Below are 16,715 nucleotides of genomic sequence, written 5' to 3'. Positions count from 1 at the left end.
ATTCTACGCATATATACACATAATGTATTCATCCATTCAACGATAGAAATAAAACATACAAATGCCAAGTGTGATTGCATATCCATAAAAACATTTTACCTTTACAAGCTAAATGGATTCAACACCATCGTTTTCTTCAACTAGTTATGTATCTAAATATAACATCAAACTAAGATGGATCTAGACTAATTTAATTTCCCCCTTAAATAAGTTACATTCCACACGAATACCATACAAATGGCAAGTGTGATTGCATATCCATAAAAAACATTTTACCTTTACAAGCTACATGGATTCAACACCATCATTCTCTTCAACTAGTTATGTATCTAAATATAACATCAAACTAAGAAGGATCTAGGATAATTTAATTTCCCCCTTAAATAAGTTATATTCCACAGGAATACCATGGGTTCTTAATACCATTTTTATTATTAATTTTTATAGGGTTTTTTTTTTGTTATTTTTACCCTGTTAAAATGTTTACATTACATTACGTTACATTAAGTTACACATCTCTACCATATTTTATTTTTATTTTTACCTAGTCAAATTGTTTATATTAAAGTTACACATCTGTAGCATTGAGTGGTTACATTATATTTTTAAATATTATATTCAAAATCTAGAGTTCACCACCGCTAAATTAACTATTTTACTTTAATTATTTCACCCTTTCTCACAAAGAAAATTCCCCTAAACCAGATGCATCCTCACTATTTAAACATTCACCTTTGTCTTGAGAATGAACCACATTCATGATGTGATTAATCGAAATAATTTATCAAAATCAGTATGGATCACAAAAGTCTAAAATCAAGATCTAAAAAATGTTTTAATGTTAAATAACATAGTTTTATATCAAGTTTATAAAGAATAGCAAAGTAATTTAAATTAAAAAGTGTCTTATATTTTCACTTTTCATGGTAAATGATATAAAAGAAAGAAATTATTTTTAATGTCCATGAGTCATAATAAAAGCTCCCAACTTCTCAAAAAACCCCTCCCTCAATAAATTATCCCAAGAGCTAGTTGTCAGAATATCTGCATAATTTCCCTCCCTGAATAAATTATCCCAAGGGCTAGGTGCCAAAATATCTGCATAACATTCCTTACTATCTTTGAAGGCCTGGCATTCTAAAATGAAATGTTGTTCTAACATTCCTTACTATCTTTGAAGGCATGGCATTCTAAAATGAAATGTTGTTCTATTTCCACTTTTCGGGAAGAGCAAGAAATACATACTCTTTTTGCCCACATGAAGTTCTAATTTTGACTTTCACCTCTTCATACAACCTATGCACAAGTGCTCTGAAATGCCTAGGAACCCCAAGTTCCTCCATTCTATGCCCAAACTTATCCCTAGGGACCGTGTCAAATATTTTTCTAAAATCAACAAAGCAACACAAGACTTCCTCCTTTTTGTCCCAAACTTTTTCAATGAAGTGCCTTAAAGTTAAACCATAATTAACTGTGGAATTTATTGCATTCTTAATATGAAGTTAATAAAAGAAATGAATTTTATATATGTGTGGGGTGGGGTTGACATAGAATTCTTATTCCATTAATAATTTTTTTTAGGGATATTTGTAATTCATTCATTTTTTAATATGGAATTGACACACACACACACACACACACATATATATATATATAGAGAGAGAGAGAGAGAGAGAGAGAGAGAGAGAGAGTTTATCACAAAAATAATTATATATATAGAGACACCTATAAGTATATGTTTTCTACTCCCAAATATGATTGGGACATGCATTAATATTTGTGAATTATAAATAAAATATTTCATTGTCAACTATATATATGCTATATAAATCAAAAGAAATATATATATATATATATATAGAGAGAGAGAGAGAGAGAGAGAGAGAGAGAGAGAGAGAGAGAGAGAATTTATCACAAAAAATAATTATATATATAGAGACACCTATGAGTATATGTTTTATACTCCCAAATATGACTGGGACATGCATTAACATTTGTGAATTATAAATAAAATATTTCAATGTCAACTATATATGCTATATAAATCAAGAGAGAGAGAGAGAGAGAGAATTTATCACAAAAAACAATTATATATATAGAGACACCTATGTGTATATGTTTTCTACTCCCAAATATGATTGGGACATGCATTAACATTTGTGAATTATAAATAAAATATTTCAATGTCACTTTGGGGGTTGGAAAACATTTCATGCTTTTCAAAATAGGTGTAGAGAGACAAAGTTATGAGACTCGAAAACCACTCTACCTCTTTTTGGGCTTTTAGTGATTCCAATGATTCTCTATGGTTGTGAACTATGGGCCAGTAGTACATCTGACATGCAATAGAAACAAATTGAGAAAATTCAAAAGCGTTTGATTACAAACAATTTCAAAATTAAAAGTACAGTTCCTTATGCTATCTTATTAAGTGAAACATGGGTTTCTCTTATTGAAGCAATTGTTATGGTGCGAGTCATAAGGTATTTAAAAAAAATTGTGCAAATGGAAGAGACAGATGGCCTAAGGTTGTCTTTAATGACATATTGTGCAAAAGAAAGAAGACTTGGATGCGACAAAATAACAATTGATTTAGTAAATTGGGTATTTGCTTAAACAATTGTCACATAAACACTAAAGAGATAAAATATTTTGTTATAAATAAGTTCCACAAGCGTATTTGGGATAAGGGGCTAGGGAGAAATAAAAATCACTATATTGAAGAGTTTAATCCCACTCATAATCATCAACAAAAAACATACATAGGGACCAATATTTCTTGGAGAGTCAAAATTATTATTACTGAGTTAAGGACTAATTTTCATGAACTCCGTTATGAAAAAGGGTGTTGGAAAAGGCCAAAAGAAGTGTTGGAGGAAAGAGTATGTATTTTTTCTCTTCTAGAAAAGTGGAAACATAAAAAAAAATTCATTTTAGAGTGTGAGGCCTTCAAAAACATTAGGGAAACTTATGTAGATATTATGGCAACTAGCTCTTGGGATAATCTATTCAGCGAGGGGTTTGTCAAGAAGTTGGGAGCGTTTATTGTGAGGCTTTACAGGAAAAGGGCTGCATACACTAACCAGATGGAGAAGCAATCTGTCCCATAGGCCATCTCTAGCCTCACGGACGTTAAAATAATTTTTTCTTCTTCTTCTAATATAAACTTTATATAAAACTATGTTATTTAATATGGACATTAAAATGTTTATTTGTGGCTAATAGTAAAATATTTGTTTGTTATTAGTATAGTTTTGTCTTAACTATTACATGTCATTTAAACATATAATGAATTACATATCATGTAATATCGATTCTATTGTTTTCTCTGAGCTGCTGCGCGCGCCCACTCGACTCTACAACTCGCGAGATATGCACCCTGCGGATCTAGATCCCTGCGCGCTTGCCCACTTCTGCTCTCTCCGATCCCTGCGGGCTGGTCTGCCGAGGGTTTTGCCTTCAGACTGCGGTCAGCTAGGGTTGGCCTCCGAAAGCTCTAGCCTTTGGCTGCGGTCGGCTAGGGTTTGTCCTGCTGCTTGAAATGGAGGAGCCGGATCCTTCCCAGGGGCCCTCCTCCCTTCTCCGTCTTCTGCTGCTGAGGCCTTCAGATCCTTACTGGCCTCTCTGCCCAAGAAGAAAGCTGTGGAAGCCGCTAAATTTGTGAAAAGACTTGAAGACATCCCCGAGATCGCTCTCCCCCCTGAAGGTCCGATTCAAGTAGCTTTATCTCTGGCAGATCACGCTCTAGTTGGTCAGTTTACAGGTCTTTGGCCCTCCCCGAAATCAACAGAGAAATGGGTTGCTAGAAATTGGGCTCCGCTGATCAAGAACAAGGTAACATCCTACTTCCTCGAAAGAGGTTACTTTCTATTCGAATTTTCAGAAAAAGAAGATGAGGATCTCATTCTCAGAAACGACCCCTACTTCATGGGGCCTCAAGGGCTTTACTTGAATAAATGTACGCTGGATTTTGATCCGGCGGTGGATGTGCCCTCTGCGGTTCTAGTATGGGTAAGGCTTCCCAATCTCCCGGTGCATTGTTGGAACTAGGACTCTCTGAAACACATAGGAAACACTCTTGGGAAATTCATAGATAGGGCCAACAACAAGGATCAGTATGACTGCGCCAGGATTTGTGTGGAGGTGGATCTGGAGGTCGGACTACCATAAGCCATCAAAATAAGGGTAGGTCCTTAGACGCATGTCCAGAAGCTGGACTATGAACAACTGTCGTTCAAATGCCAGAAGTGCCAAGTCTATGGACACTTCGCTAGAGATTGCCCGTCTACTTGGTTGGACTACATGGACAGCTTAGTCATGGACATCAGGTTGGGGACTTGAAGACATGGAGCATGGTAGACCTATGCAAGGACATTGTGTGGAAGCACTTTGTAGAGATGTCAAGGGACATCCAAAGAGGAGTGCTAGGGCAGGAACGTTATGCAGGAGGACTTGCTAGTGTGACATGGGGACTTGAGGATGGCACATTGCAAATGATGAAGAGGACTTCATGGACCTGAATGGGGCACATCAAGAGTTGATAAGATTGGAGACTTGAGGATGGCACATTGCAGATGATGAAGAGGCTTCATGGACCTGAATATAACATCAAACTAAGAAGGATCTAGGATAATTTAATTTCCCCCTTAAATAAGTTATATTCCACAGGAATACCATGGGTTCTTAATACCATTTTTATTATTAATTTTTATAGGGTTTTTTTTTGTTATTTTTATTTTATTTTTACCCAGTTAAAATGTTTACATTACATTACGTTACATTAAGTTACACATCTCTACCATATTTTATTTTTATTTTTACCTAGTCAAATTGTTTATATTAAAGTTACACATCTGTAGCATTGAGTGGTTACATTATATTTTTAAATATTATATTCAAAATCTAGAGTTCACCACCGCTAAATTAACTATTTTACTTTAATTATTTCACCCTTTCTCACAAAGAAAATTCCCCTAAACCAGATGCATCCTCACTATTTAAACATTCACCTTTGTCCTGAGAATGAACCACATTCATGATGTGATTAATTGAAATAATTTATCAAAATCAGTATGGATCACAAAAGTCTAAAATCAAGATCTAAAAAATGTTTTAATGTTAAATAACATAGTTTTATATCAAGTTTATAAAGAATAGCAAAGTAATTTAAATTAAAAAGTGTCTTATATTTTCACTTTTCATGGTAAATGATATAAAAGAAAGAAATTATTTTTAATGTCCATGAGTCATAATAAAAGCTCCCAACTTCTCAAAAAACCCCTCCCTCAATAAATTATCCCAAGAGCTAGTTGTCAGAATATCTGCATAATTTCCCTCCCTGAATAAATTATCCCAAGGGCTAGGTGCCAAAATATCTGCATAACATTCCTTACTATCTTTGAAGGCCTGGCATTCTAAAATGAAATGTTGTTCTAACATTCCTTACTATCTTTGAAGGCATGGCATTCTAAAATGAAATGTTGTTCTATTTCCACTTTTCGGGAAGAGCAAGAAATACATACTCTTTTTGCCCACATGAAGTTCTAATTTTGACTTTCACCTCTTCATACAACCTATGCACAAATGCTCTGAAATGCCTAGGAACCCCAAGTTCCTCCATTCTATGCCCAAACTTATCCCTAGGGACCGTGTCAAATATTTTTCTAAAATCAACGAAGCAACACAAGACTTCCTCCTTTTTGTCCCAAACTTTTTCAATGAAGTGCCTTAAAGTTAAACCATAATTAACTGTGGAATTTATTGCATTCTTAATATGAAGTTAATAAAAGAAATGAATTTTATATATGTGTGGGGTGGGGTTGACATAGAATTCTTATTCCATTAATAATTTTTTTTAGGGATATTTGTAATTCATTCATTTTTTAATATGGAATTGACACACACACACACACACACACACACACACACACACACATATATATATATATATATATATATAGATATCTATATATATCTATATATATCTATCGAGAGAGAGAGAGAGAGAGAGTTTATCACAAAAATAATTATATATATAGAGACACCTATAAGTATATGTTTTCTACTCCCAAATATGATTGGGACATGCATTAATATTTGTGAATTATAAATAAAATATTTCATTGTCAACTATATATATGCTATATAAATCAAAAGAAATATATATATATATATATCTATATATATATATATATATATATATATATAGAGCGAGAGAGAGAGAGAGAGAGAGAGAGAGAATTTATCACAAAAAATAATTATATATATTGTGCAAAAGAAAGAAGACTTGGATGCGACAAAATAACAATTGATTTAGTAAATTGGGTATTTGCTTAAACAATTGTCACATAAACACTAAAGAGCTAAAATATTTTGTTATAAATAAGTTCCACAAGCGTATTTGGGATAAGGGGCTAGGGAGAAATAAAAATCACTATATTGAAGAGTTTAATCCCACTCATAATCATCAACAAAAAACATACATAGGGACCAATATTTCTTGGAGAGTCAAAATTATTATTACTGAGTTAAGGACTAATTTTCATGAACTCCGTTATGAAAAATGGTGTTGGAAAAGGCCAAAAGAAGTGTTGGAGGAAAGAGTATGTATTTTTTTCTCTTCTAGAAAAGTGGAAACATAAAAAAAAAATTCATTTTAGAGTGTGAGGCCTTCAAAGACATTAGGGAAACTTATGTAGATATTATGGCAACTAGCTCTTGGGATAATCTATTCAGCGAGGGGTTTGTCAAGAAGTTGGGAGCGTTTATTGTGAGGCTTTACAGGAAAAGGGCTGCATACACTAACCAGATGGAGAAGCAATCTGTCCCATAGGCCATCTCTAGCCTCACGGACGTTAAAATAATTTTTTCTTCTTCTTCTAATATAAACTTTATATAAAACTATGTTATTTAATATGGACATTAAAATGTTTATTTGTGGCTAATAGTAAAATATTTGTTTGTTATTAGTATAGTTTTGTCTTAACTATTACATGTCATTTAAACATATAATGAATTACATATCATGTAATATCGATTCTATTGTTTTCTCTGAGCTGCTGCGCGCGCCCACTCGGCTCTGCAACTCGCGAGATCTGCACCCTGCGGATCTAGATCCCTGCGCGCTTGCCCGCTTCTGCTCTCTCTGATCCCTGCGGGCTGGTCCACCAAGGGCTCTGCCTTCAGACTGCGGTCGGCTAGGGTTGGCCGCCGAAAGCTCTAGCCTTTGGCTGCGGTCGGCTAGGGTTTGTCCTGCTGCTTGAAATGGATGAGCCGGATCCCTCCTAGGGGCCCTCCTCCCCTTCTCCGTCTTCTGCTACTGAGGCCTTCAGATCCTTACTGTTCTCTCTGCCCAAGAAGAAAGCTGTGGAAGCCGCCAAATTTGTGAAAAGACTTGAAGACATCCCCGAGATCGCTCTCCCCCCTGAAGGTCCGATTCAAGTAGCTTTATCTCTGGCAGATCACGCTCTGGTTGGTCAGTTTACAGGTCTTTGGCCCTCCCCGAAATCAACAAAGAAATGGGTTGCTAGAAATTGGGCTCCGCTGATCAAGAACAAGGTAACATCCTACTTCCTCGGAAGAGGTTACTTTCTATTCGAATTTTCAGAAAAAGAAGACAAGAATCTCATTCTCAGAAACGGCCCCTACTTCATGGGGCCTCAAGGGCTTTACTTGAATAAATGGACGCCGGATTTTGATCCAGCGGTGGATGTGCCCTCTACGGTTCCAGTATGGGTAGGGCTTCCCAATCTCCCGGTGCATTGTTGGAACTAGGACTCTCTGAAACACATAGGAAACACTCTTGGGAAATTCATAGATAGGGCCAACAACAAGGATCAGTATGACTGCGCCAGGATTTGTGTGGAGGTGGATCTGGAGGTCGGACTACCAGAAGCCATCAAAATAAGGGTAGGTCCTTAGACGCATGTCCAGAAGCTGGACTATGAACAGCTGCCGTTCAAATGCCAGAAGTGCCAAGTCTATGGACACTTCGCTAGAGATTGCCCGTCTACTTGGTTGGACTACATGGACAGCTTAGTCATGGACATCAGGTTGGGGACTTGAAGACATGGAGCATGGCAGACCTATGCAAGGACATTGTGTGGAAGCACTTGTAGAGATGTCAAGGGACATCCAAAGAGGAGTGCTAGGGCAGGAATGTTATGCAGGAGGACTTGCTAGTGTGACATGGGGACTTGAGGATGGCACATTGCAGATGATGAAGAGGACTTCATGGACCTGAATGGGGCACATCAAGAGTTGATAAGATTGGAGACTTGAGGATGGCACATTGCAGATGATGAAGAGGCTTCATGGACCTGAATATAACATCAAACTAAGAAGGATCTAGGATAATTTAATTTCCCCCTTAAATAAGTTATATTCCACAGGAATACCATGGGTTCTTAATACCATTTTTATTATTAATTTTTATAGGGTTTTTTTTTTTGTTATTTTTATTTTATTTTTACCCAGTTAAAATGTTTACATTACATTACGTTACATTAAGTTACACATCTCTACCATATTTTATTTTTATTTTTACCTAGTCAAATTGTTTATATTAAAGTTACACATCTGTAGCATTGAGTGGTTAGATTATATTTTTAAATATTATATTCAAAATCTAGAGTTCACCACCGCTAAATTAACTATTTTACTTTAATTATTTCACCCTTTCTCACAAAGAAAATTACCCTAAACCAGATGCATCCTCACTATTTAAACATTCACCTTTGTCTTGAGAATGAACCACATTCATGATGTGATTAATCGAAATAATTTATCAAAATCAGTATGGATCACAAAAGTCTAAAATCAAGATCTAAAAAATGTTTTAATGTTAAATAACATAGTTTTATATCAAGTTTATAAAGAATAGCAAAGTAATTTAAATTAAAAAGTGTCTTATATTTTCACTTTTCATGGTAAATGATATAAAAGAAAGAAATTATTTTTAGTGTCCATGAGTCATAATAAAAGCTCCCAACTTCTCAAAAAACCCCTCCCTCAATAAATTATCCCAAGAGCTAGTTGTGAGAATATCTGCATAATTTCCCCCCTGAATAAATTATTCCAAGGGCTAGGTGCCAACATATCTGCATAACATTCCTTACTATCTTTGATGGCCTGGCATTCTAAAATGAAATGTTGTTCTAACATTCCTTACTATCTTTGAAGGCATGGCATTCTAAAATGAAATGTTGTTCTATTTCCACTTTTCGGGAAGAGCAAGAAATACATACTCTTTTTGCCCACATGAAGTTCTAATTTTGACTTTCACCTCTTCATACAACCTATGCACAAGTGCTCTGAAATGCCTAGGAACCCCAAGTTCCTCCATTCTATGCCCAAACTTATCCCTAGGGACCGTGTCAAATATTTTTCTAAAATCAACAAAGCAACACAAGACTTCCTCCTTTTTGTCCCAAACTTTTTCAATGAAGTGCCTTAAAGTTAAACCATAATTAACTGTGGAATTTATTGCATTCTTAATATGAAGTTAATAAAAGAAATGAATTTTATATATGTGTGGGGTGGGGTTGACATAGAATTCTTATTCCATTAATAATTTTTTTAGGGATATTTGTAATTCATTCATTTTTTAATATGGAATTGACACACACACACACACACACACATATATATATATATATATAGAGAGAGAGAGAGAGAGAGAGAGTTTATCACAAAAATAATTATATATATAGAGACACCTATAAGTATATGTTTTATACTCCCAAATATGATTGGGACATGCATTAATATTTGTAAATTATAAATAAAATATTTCATTGTCAACTATATATATGCTATATAAATCAAAAGAAAAAAAAAAAAAAAATATATATATATATATATATATATATATATATATCTATATATATATATATATAAATAAATAAATAAATAAATAAATAAATATATATATATATATATATAGAGAGAGAGAGAGAGAGAGAGAGAGAGAGAGAGAATTTATCACAAAAAATAATTATATATATTGTGCAAAAGAAAGAAGACTTGGATGCGACAAAATAACAATTGATTTAGTAAATTGGGTATTTGCTTAAACAATTGTCACATAAACACTAAAGAGCTAAAATATTTTGTTATAAATAAGTTCCACAAGCGTATTTGGGATAAGGGGCTAGGGAGAAATAAAAATCACTATATTGAAGAGTTTAATCCCACTCATAATCATCAACAAAAAACATACATAGGGACCAATTTCTTGGAGAGTCAAAATTATTATTATTGAGTTAAGGACTAATTTTCATGAACTCTGTTATGAAAAAGGGTGTTGGAAAAGGCCAAAAGAAGTGTTGGAGGAAAGAGTATGTATTTTTTTCTCTTCTAGAAAAGTGGAAACATAAAAAAAAATTCATTTTAGAGTGTGAGGTCTTCAAAGACATTAGGGAAACTTATGTAGATAATATGGCAACTAGCTCTTGGGATAATCTATTCAGCGAGGGGTTTGTCAAGAAGTTGGGAGCGTTTATTGTGAGGCTTTACAGGAAAAGGGCTGCATACACTAACCAGATGGAGAAGCAATCTGTCCCATAGGCCATCTCTAGCTTCACGGACGTTAAAATAATTTTTTCTTCTTCTTCTAATATAAACTTTATATAAAACTATGTTATTTAATATGGACATTAAAATGTTTATTTGTGGCTAATAGTAAAATATTTGTTTGTTATTAGTATAGTTTTGTCTTAACTATTACATGTCATTTAAACATATAATGAATTACATATCATGTAATATCGATTCTATTATTTTCTCTGAGCTGCTGCGCGCGCCCACTCGGCTCTGCAACTCGCGAGATCTGCACCCTGCGGATCTAGATCCCTGCGCGCTTGCCCGCTCCTGCTCTCTCCGATCCCTGCGGGCGGGTCCGCCGAGGGCTCTGCCTTCAGACTGCGGTCGGCTAGGGTTGGTCGTCGAAAGCTCTAGCCTCTGGCTGCGGTCGGCTAGGGTTTGTCCTGCTGCTTGCAATGGAGGAGCCGGATCCCTCCCAGGGGCCCTCCTCCCCTTCTCCGTCTTCCGCTGCTGAGGCCTTCAGATCCTTACTGGCCTCTCTGCCCAAGAAGAAAGCTGTGGAAGCCGCCAAATTTGTGAAAAGACTTGAAGACATCCCCGAGATCGCTCTCCCCCTGAAGGTCCGATTCAAGTAGCTTTATCTCTGGCAGATCGCGCTCTGGTTGGTCAGTTTACAGGTCTTTGGCCCTCTCCGAAATCAACAGAGAACTGGGTTGCTAGAAATTGGGCTCCGCTGATCAAGAACAAGGTAACATCCTACTTCCTCGGAAGAGGTTACTTCCTATTTGAATTTTCAGAAAAAGAAGACAAGGATCTCATTTTCAGAAACGGCCCCTACTTCATGGGGCCTCAAGGGCTTTACCTGAATAAATGGACGCCAGATTTCGATCCGGCGGTGGATGTGCCCTCTGCGGTCCCAGTATGGGTAAGGCTTCCCAATCTCCCGGTGCACTGTTGGAACTGGGACTCTCTGAAACACATAGGAAACACTCTTGGGAAATTCATAGATAGGGCCAACAACAAGGATCAGTATGACTGCGCCAGAATTTGTGTGGAGGTGGATCTGGAGGTCGGACTACCAGAAGCCATCAAAATAAGGGTAGGTCCTTGGACGCATGTCCAGAAGCTGGACTATGAACAGCTGCCGTTCAAATGCCGGAAGTGCCAAGTCTATGGACACTTCGCTAGAGATTGCCCGTCCAAAGGGGTAGAGGAAAAAGGAAAGGAAGAAGGATGGAACCAGGCAAAAAGACCCAAATCTTCTTTCAGGAAGGCTACAAATACTAACGCCAGAGCCCCCCAAACGGGCCCTGCACAGCATCCTCCCATGGAGAGCCAAGGGAACAAATTTGAGATCCTTGGATCTGAAATAATGAATACCCAGGAGACAGAAACTCCGAAAGAAGTCTCTCCACCTAAATCTAACAACGAACCAGAGAGATCCAAAGGGAAGATATCAGAAGAGGAGGAGGAAACCCAAGAGTCCGAGGAATCAGAGGAAGAAGGGGAAATAGGGGATTCACAGTCTACCCCGAGAAGATCCATAAGAGGCCGAATGTCAACAAAGGAGAAAAGGGACCAAGAAACATACAAAGACAAGCTCCAAGGCAGCCAGCCAACGCTAGAGAAACTCCTAGCAAAAACCCTGAAAACGAAGAAGATCCAAACCCAGAGCTCCAAAGGAGCTCACCACAGCAAAAATAAATGATGAAGATAGTCTCCTGGAACTGTAGGGGAATGGGCTCCAAAGCAAAGGAAGAAGCAATGAAAAGTCTAGTAAGACTGGAGGCCCCGGACATTCTTCTCATCCAGGAGACTAAACTGGAGGATCTAGCCTTCCTCCAAGCAAGCAAAAAGTTTTGGAAAAAAGACGAAGTGCATGCAACCTCTGCCCGCGGAGCTTCAGGAGGACTTGGGTCGCTCTGGAATCCAAATAAGTTTTCCCTTATCTCTGAGTCCCTGAACACTCATTGGATTTTGTTAAAATTGCAGCACTTAGAATCTAAAGAAACTTTTAGTCTGGTCAATGTATATGCCCCTAACAATGCAGGTGAAAAAAAATTATGTTGGGATGCCATCAAAAATTTGGCAGATCTAGAAAATCTGGAGAACATAATCATAGCCGGAGACCTCAACCTCACTCTTCTCTCGTCAGAAAAAAGAGGAGGCAGTATTGTCAGAGATCCGGCAAGGGAAGCAGTGGAAGATCTCATGCAAGACTGGGATCTGATAGACATCAAGCCATCTGTTGGTAAGTACACGTGGTCAAACAAGAGGGTTGGTCCGGGACACATAGCCGCAAGACTGGACAGATTTCTGGTGCAAAGTTCCTTCCTGCTCCTCGGATTAGAGGCTAGATCGTGCATCCTCCACAACAGCATATCAGACCACAAGCCTATTAGCCTGGAACTGTTGACCCCCAAAGACCTGGGGCCTATTCCATTCAGATTCAGTTCACTATGGATTAAAGAGGCAGATTTTATGGATAGGGTCAAAGATTGTTGGAAAGAACCAGTCAAGGGATCCGCCTTCTTCGTGTGGGAGGAAAAACTCAGAAGAGTCAAAGCCATGTTAAAAAATTGGGCCAAGACCCTACCCAACCCTGCTGCGCAAAGGAAAAAAATCCAAATCGAGCTAGAAAGCCAGCACCTCCATCTTGAAGCAGCGGAAATCACAAAAGAAGAGTTGGAAAAGGAGGCCAGGCTCCAGCAAAGCTTCCACAAGGCCTGCCTGGCAGAAGAGGAATATTGGAGGCTCAAGTCCAGAAGTCTCTGGCTTAAATCAGGCGATAGAAACTCCTCATATTTCCATAAACAAGCCCAAGCCAGGAAAGGGAGAAACTCCATCACGGAAATTAAAGAAGAAAACAACGTCTTGAAGGATTTTACATGCATAAAAAAGGCATCTTCTGAGCACTTTGGGAAGCTGTACAGGGAGGAGCCATCAGCTGAGTATAATGACAGCCTGTTAGATGCTGTCCCTAACCTCATCACCACCAACATGAACCTGATACTCGAGAGCAAAATCACTCACAAGGAAGTCAAGGAGGCCCTTTTCGTAATGGATCCCGACAAAGCCCCGGGACCCGATGGTTTCACGGCCAGATTTCTTCAAACTTGTTGGCAGATCGTTGAGAAGGAGTTCCTCAAAATGATTCAAAAGTCCCAAGATTGTCAAAAGATTGGAGGAGGTACAAATTCAGCCTTTCTTGCCCTCATTCCCAAAGAGAAAGGAGCAAACTCTTTCAGCAGATTCCGCCCAATTTCCTTATGCAATATTGGGTACAAAGTCATAACCAAAGTGATAGCTAACAGGTTGAAAAGAATTCTACCCAAAATCATCCCCGACAGCCAAGGAGGATTCATCCAGGGCAGACAGCTGGTAGATAACTTCGTGCTGGTCTAAGAGGCAATCCACTCTAGTCTTCATCGAAAGGAAAAAGGTATGGCTATTAAACTAGATATTGCAAATGCATTTGACCGTGTTAGGCATAAATTTCTGTATGATGTGCTCCATAAACTGGGGTTCAGACAAAATTTCATCAACTGGGTCAGAGCATGCATTTCAAAACCTTGGATAGCCCTTCTAGTGAATGGAAGGGCGGCAGAGTTTTTCAAAGCCTCTAGAGGATTGAGGCAGGGATGTCCCCACCCTCCTATTTGTCCTTCAGGCCTCTGTCCTCAGTTTGAAGTTAGATAAAAAACAACAAGAGCAGGAAATTGCTGGCCTATGCATTGCAAGAGGGGCAAAAAATATCAATCATGCCCTCTTTGCGGACGATACAATACTGCTGGGGGCTGCTTCTCTTCGCTCAACTCTACAATTTAAAGAAGTTCTGGATGATTACAGCAAGGTTTCAGGAAGCATTTTAAACAAGGGCAAATGTAACATTTACTGTTGGAATACCTCTGTTTCAATAGCAAATGTAATAGCTAGATGCTTAGGATTCGCAGCCTCTGTCTCCTGGTCTTCATTTAAGTATCTTGGGTTGCCAATTTTCCACAGGAGGGCCCTGAACAAGGACTGGCACCCACAGCTGGACAAATTCAAAACCAAAATGCAAGCTTGGGGAGCTTCTTGGCTCAATATCGCCGGAAAAACAGTGCTCATTAAAGCAGTGCTGAGTAGTTATCCATTATTCAAATTCTCAGTCCTCCTAGCACCTGTGGGAATCATCAAAAAGATGGAGGAGTTAATCAGACACTTCTTCTGGAAAGGAGGCAAGAATAACGAGAAGAGGATTTCCCTAGTCAATTGGGAAATAGTCACCAAACCTACCTATGAAGGAGGATTAAATTTCAAAGACCTCAGAGCTCAAAATCTAGCCATGGGAGCCAAAATAATATGGAAAATCATAGCACCTAAACCAGGTTGGGCTCAGGTAGCTCTGTGGAGAAAATATTTTAGAGGCACAAGGCTCAGATGCCTGGAACAGCCAAAAAACGATCTCAGATCTCCTCTCAGTTTATTCATTAACAGAATAGTCCCACTGATAAGTAACTATGCATATTGGATCCCAGGCAATGGTAAACGAATTCAATTGTGGACGGACAACATCCTAGGCAGACCTCCGTTGGTTGAGCTGAGAGGCACGTCTGAACTGATGCATTGGACATCTGAGAATAATATTAACACTCTTTGGGACGTGTCAATCTGGAAAGACGAAGCCTGGGCGGGTTGGAAGCGACTTCCTGTTCCTCCCGCGCTGACTTCTGAGCTGGGCACGCTCTACTCGAACTTGCATGGGTTGGCTCCCACACACGCGCGCAGGCAGGACGTGAGAGGATGGGGCTCAACGTGTGCAGGCTACACAGTAGCTCAGGGGTATATCAAGTGTCTGGAACGTCCCCATGTGCCCCCCAATCCTACCCCCTAGGTTGGTATTTGGAAAATCCCCTCAATTCCAAAAATTGATCACTTCTGTTGGCTCCTCTGCCATCAAAAAATCCTCACAGAAGACAGGCTCCAGAAAAGAGGCATCCATGGCCCCTCTAGATGCATGATGTGCAAAGAAAATTCAGAAACCGCCCTCCACCTCATTATCAAGTGCAAGTATGCAACCTCCATCTGGCAGGATCTCCTTGAGGCCTGGAACTACAAGTTCGATTTCCCCACCTCGATTTTGGATCTGTTTGCAGGTTGGATGACCAGATACCCAGGTTCACCCCCAAAAAACAAAACAATCAGAATTGCGTGGAGCGCTCTTCCTAAATTTATCAGTTGGCAAGTTTGGTTGGAAAGAAACAGAAGAATTTTTCAGAGCAAGGAACAGGACTACAGATTAGTTGTCAACTTAGTGAAAAGCCATCTAGCTGAGTGGCTGGCTGAAAAAGGGGATGATCTAAATGTAAATCAGCGGGACAAATATTTAGGATCTGCCCTCAACTTCAAGTTCCAAAAATTGAGCAGCTCCCCTCCACCCACCAAAGAATGGCAAATCAGGAAAAACGAAGAAGACTTCCAGCACTGGCTGTCCAACCAACCTCTTCCCTCTCTCTTCTTCGATGGGGCAGCAAAAAGGAACCCAGGAATTGCTGGCGTAGGAGGGTTCATCATCAACCCAGAAGGTTCTCCACCACACAGATTTGCTTGGGGATTAGGCCATTCCTCAAGTATACAAGCTGAGGCGATGGCCCTCTTTCAAGGTGTCAAACTCCTCAAAGAGCTAGGATTTGAGGAGGCTAACGTCTTTGGAGACTCCCAGGTTATCATAAGCATAGTGGTGAACAATTCCAAGCCAGCTGATCTGCAACTTGCAAGGATTATTGCAAGGATCAAAAGCATGACCAAGTCTCTAAAATTGAATTACTTCCATATATTAAGAATCAACAACAAAGAAGCGGATAGTGAGGCAAACAAGGCTGTTCTCTTAGACGCCGGCACAATTCTCAGAGACCAGGAAATCTGTTGGGACCCAATCCCTTAAAGAGTCATGTTTTATTGCCTTTTATTACAGCAGTTTGTTTGTATCTTTCAGCTCGGGAAATTAGCAGCTAAAGCGCACTATTTCAATTGTAAAAAAAGGAAGCTGAAAATAGTAGGAGAACTCTTCCTACTGTTGGAAAATCATGCAGAATTATGTTCTTCCCCTTGTAATTGAATTTGAGGCTGTTTTCCATCCAGTTAATAAAATCCCATAACCGTTCTTGTAAAAAAAAAAAAAAAATATTGTT

At 38.6% G+C, this 16,715-nt stretch overlaps 1 protein-coding gene across 1 annotated transcript; it reads left to right on the top strand.

Moving 5' to 3' along the window:
* Positions 1-15,685: 15,685 nt before the first annotated feature.
* LOC149172505 (uncharacterized) lies at positions 15,686-16,468 on the top strand. The gene has a single exon (XM_089426344.1). The coding sequence runs from the start codon at positions 15,686-15,688 to the stop codon at positions 16,466-16,468; it is 783 nt and encodes a 260-aa protein (XP_089282470.1).
* Positions 16,469-16,715: the final 247 nt, after the last annotated feature.

This window comes from Pinus tabuliformis, chromosome 4_2, assembly GCF_031772625.1.
Source record: "Pinus tabuliformis cultivar Carrire ecotype Pingquan chromosome 4_2, CPIR1, whole genome shotgun sequence".
NCBI lineage: Eukaryota > Viridiplantae > Streptophyta > Pinopsida > Pinales > Pinaceae > Pinus > Pinus tabuliformis.
This window is presented reverse-complemented; position numbering and strand designations above follow the sequence as displayed.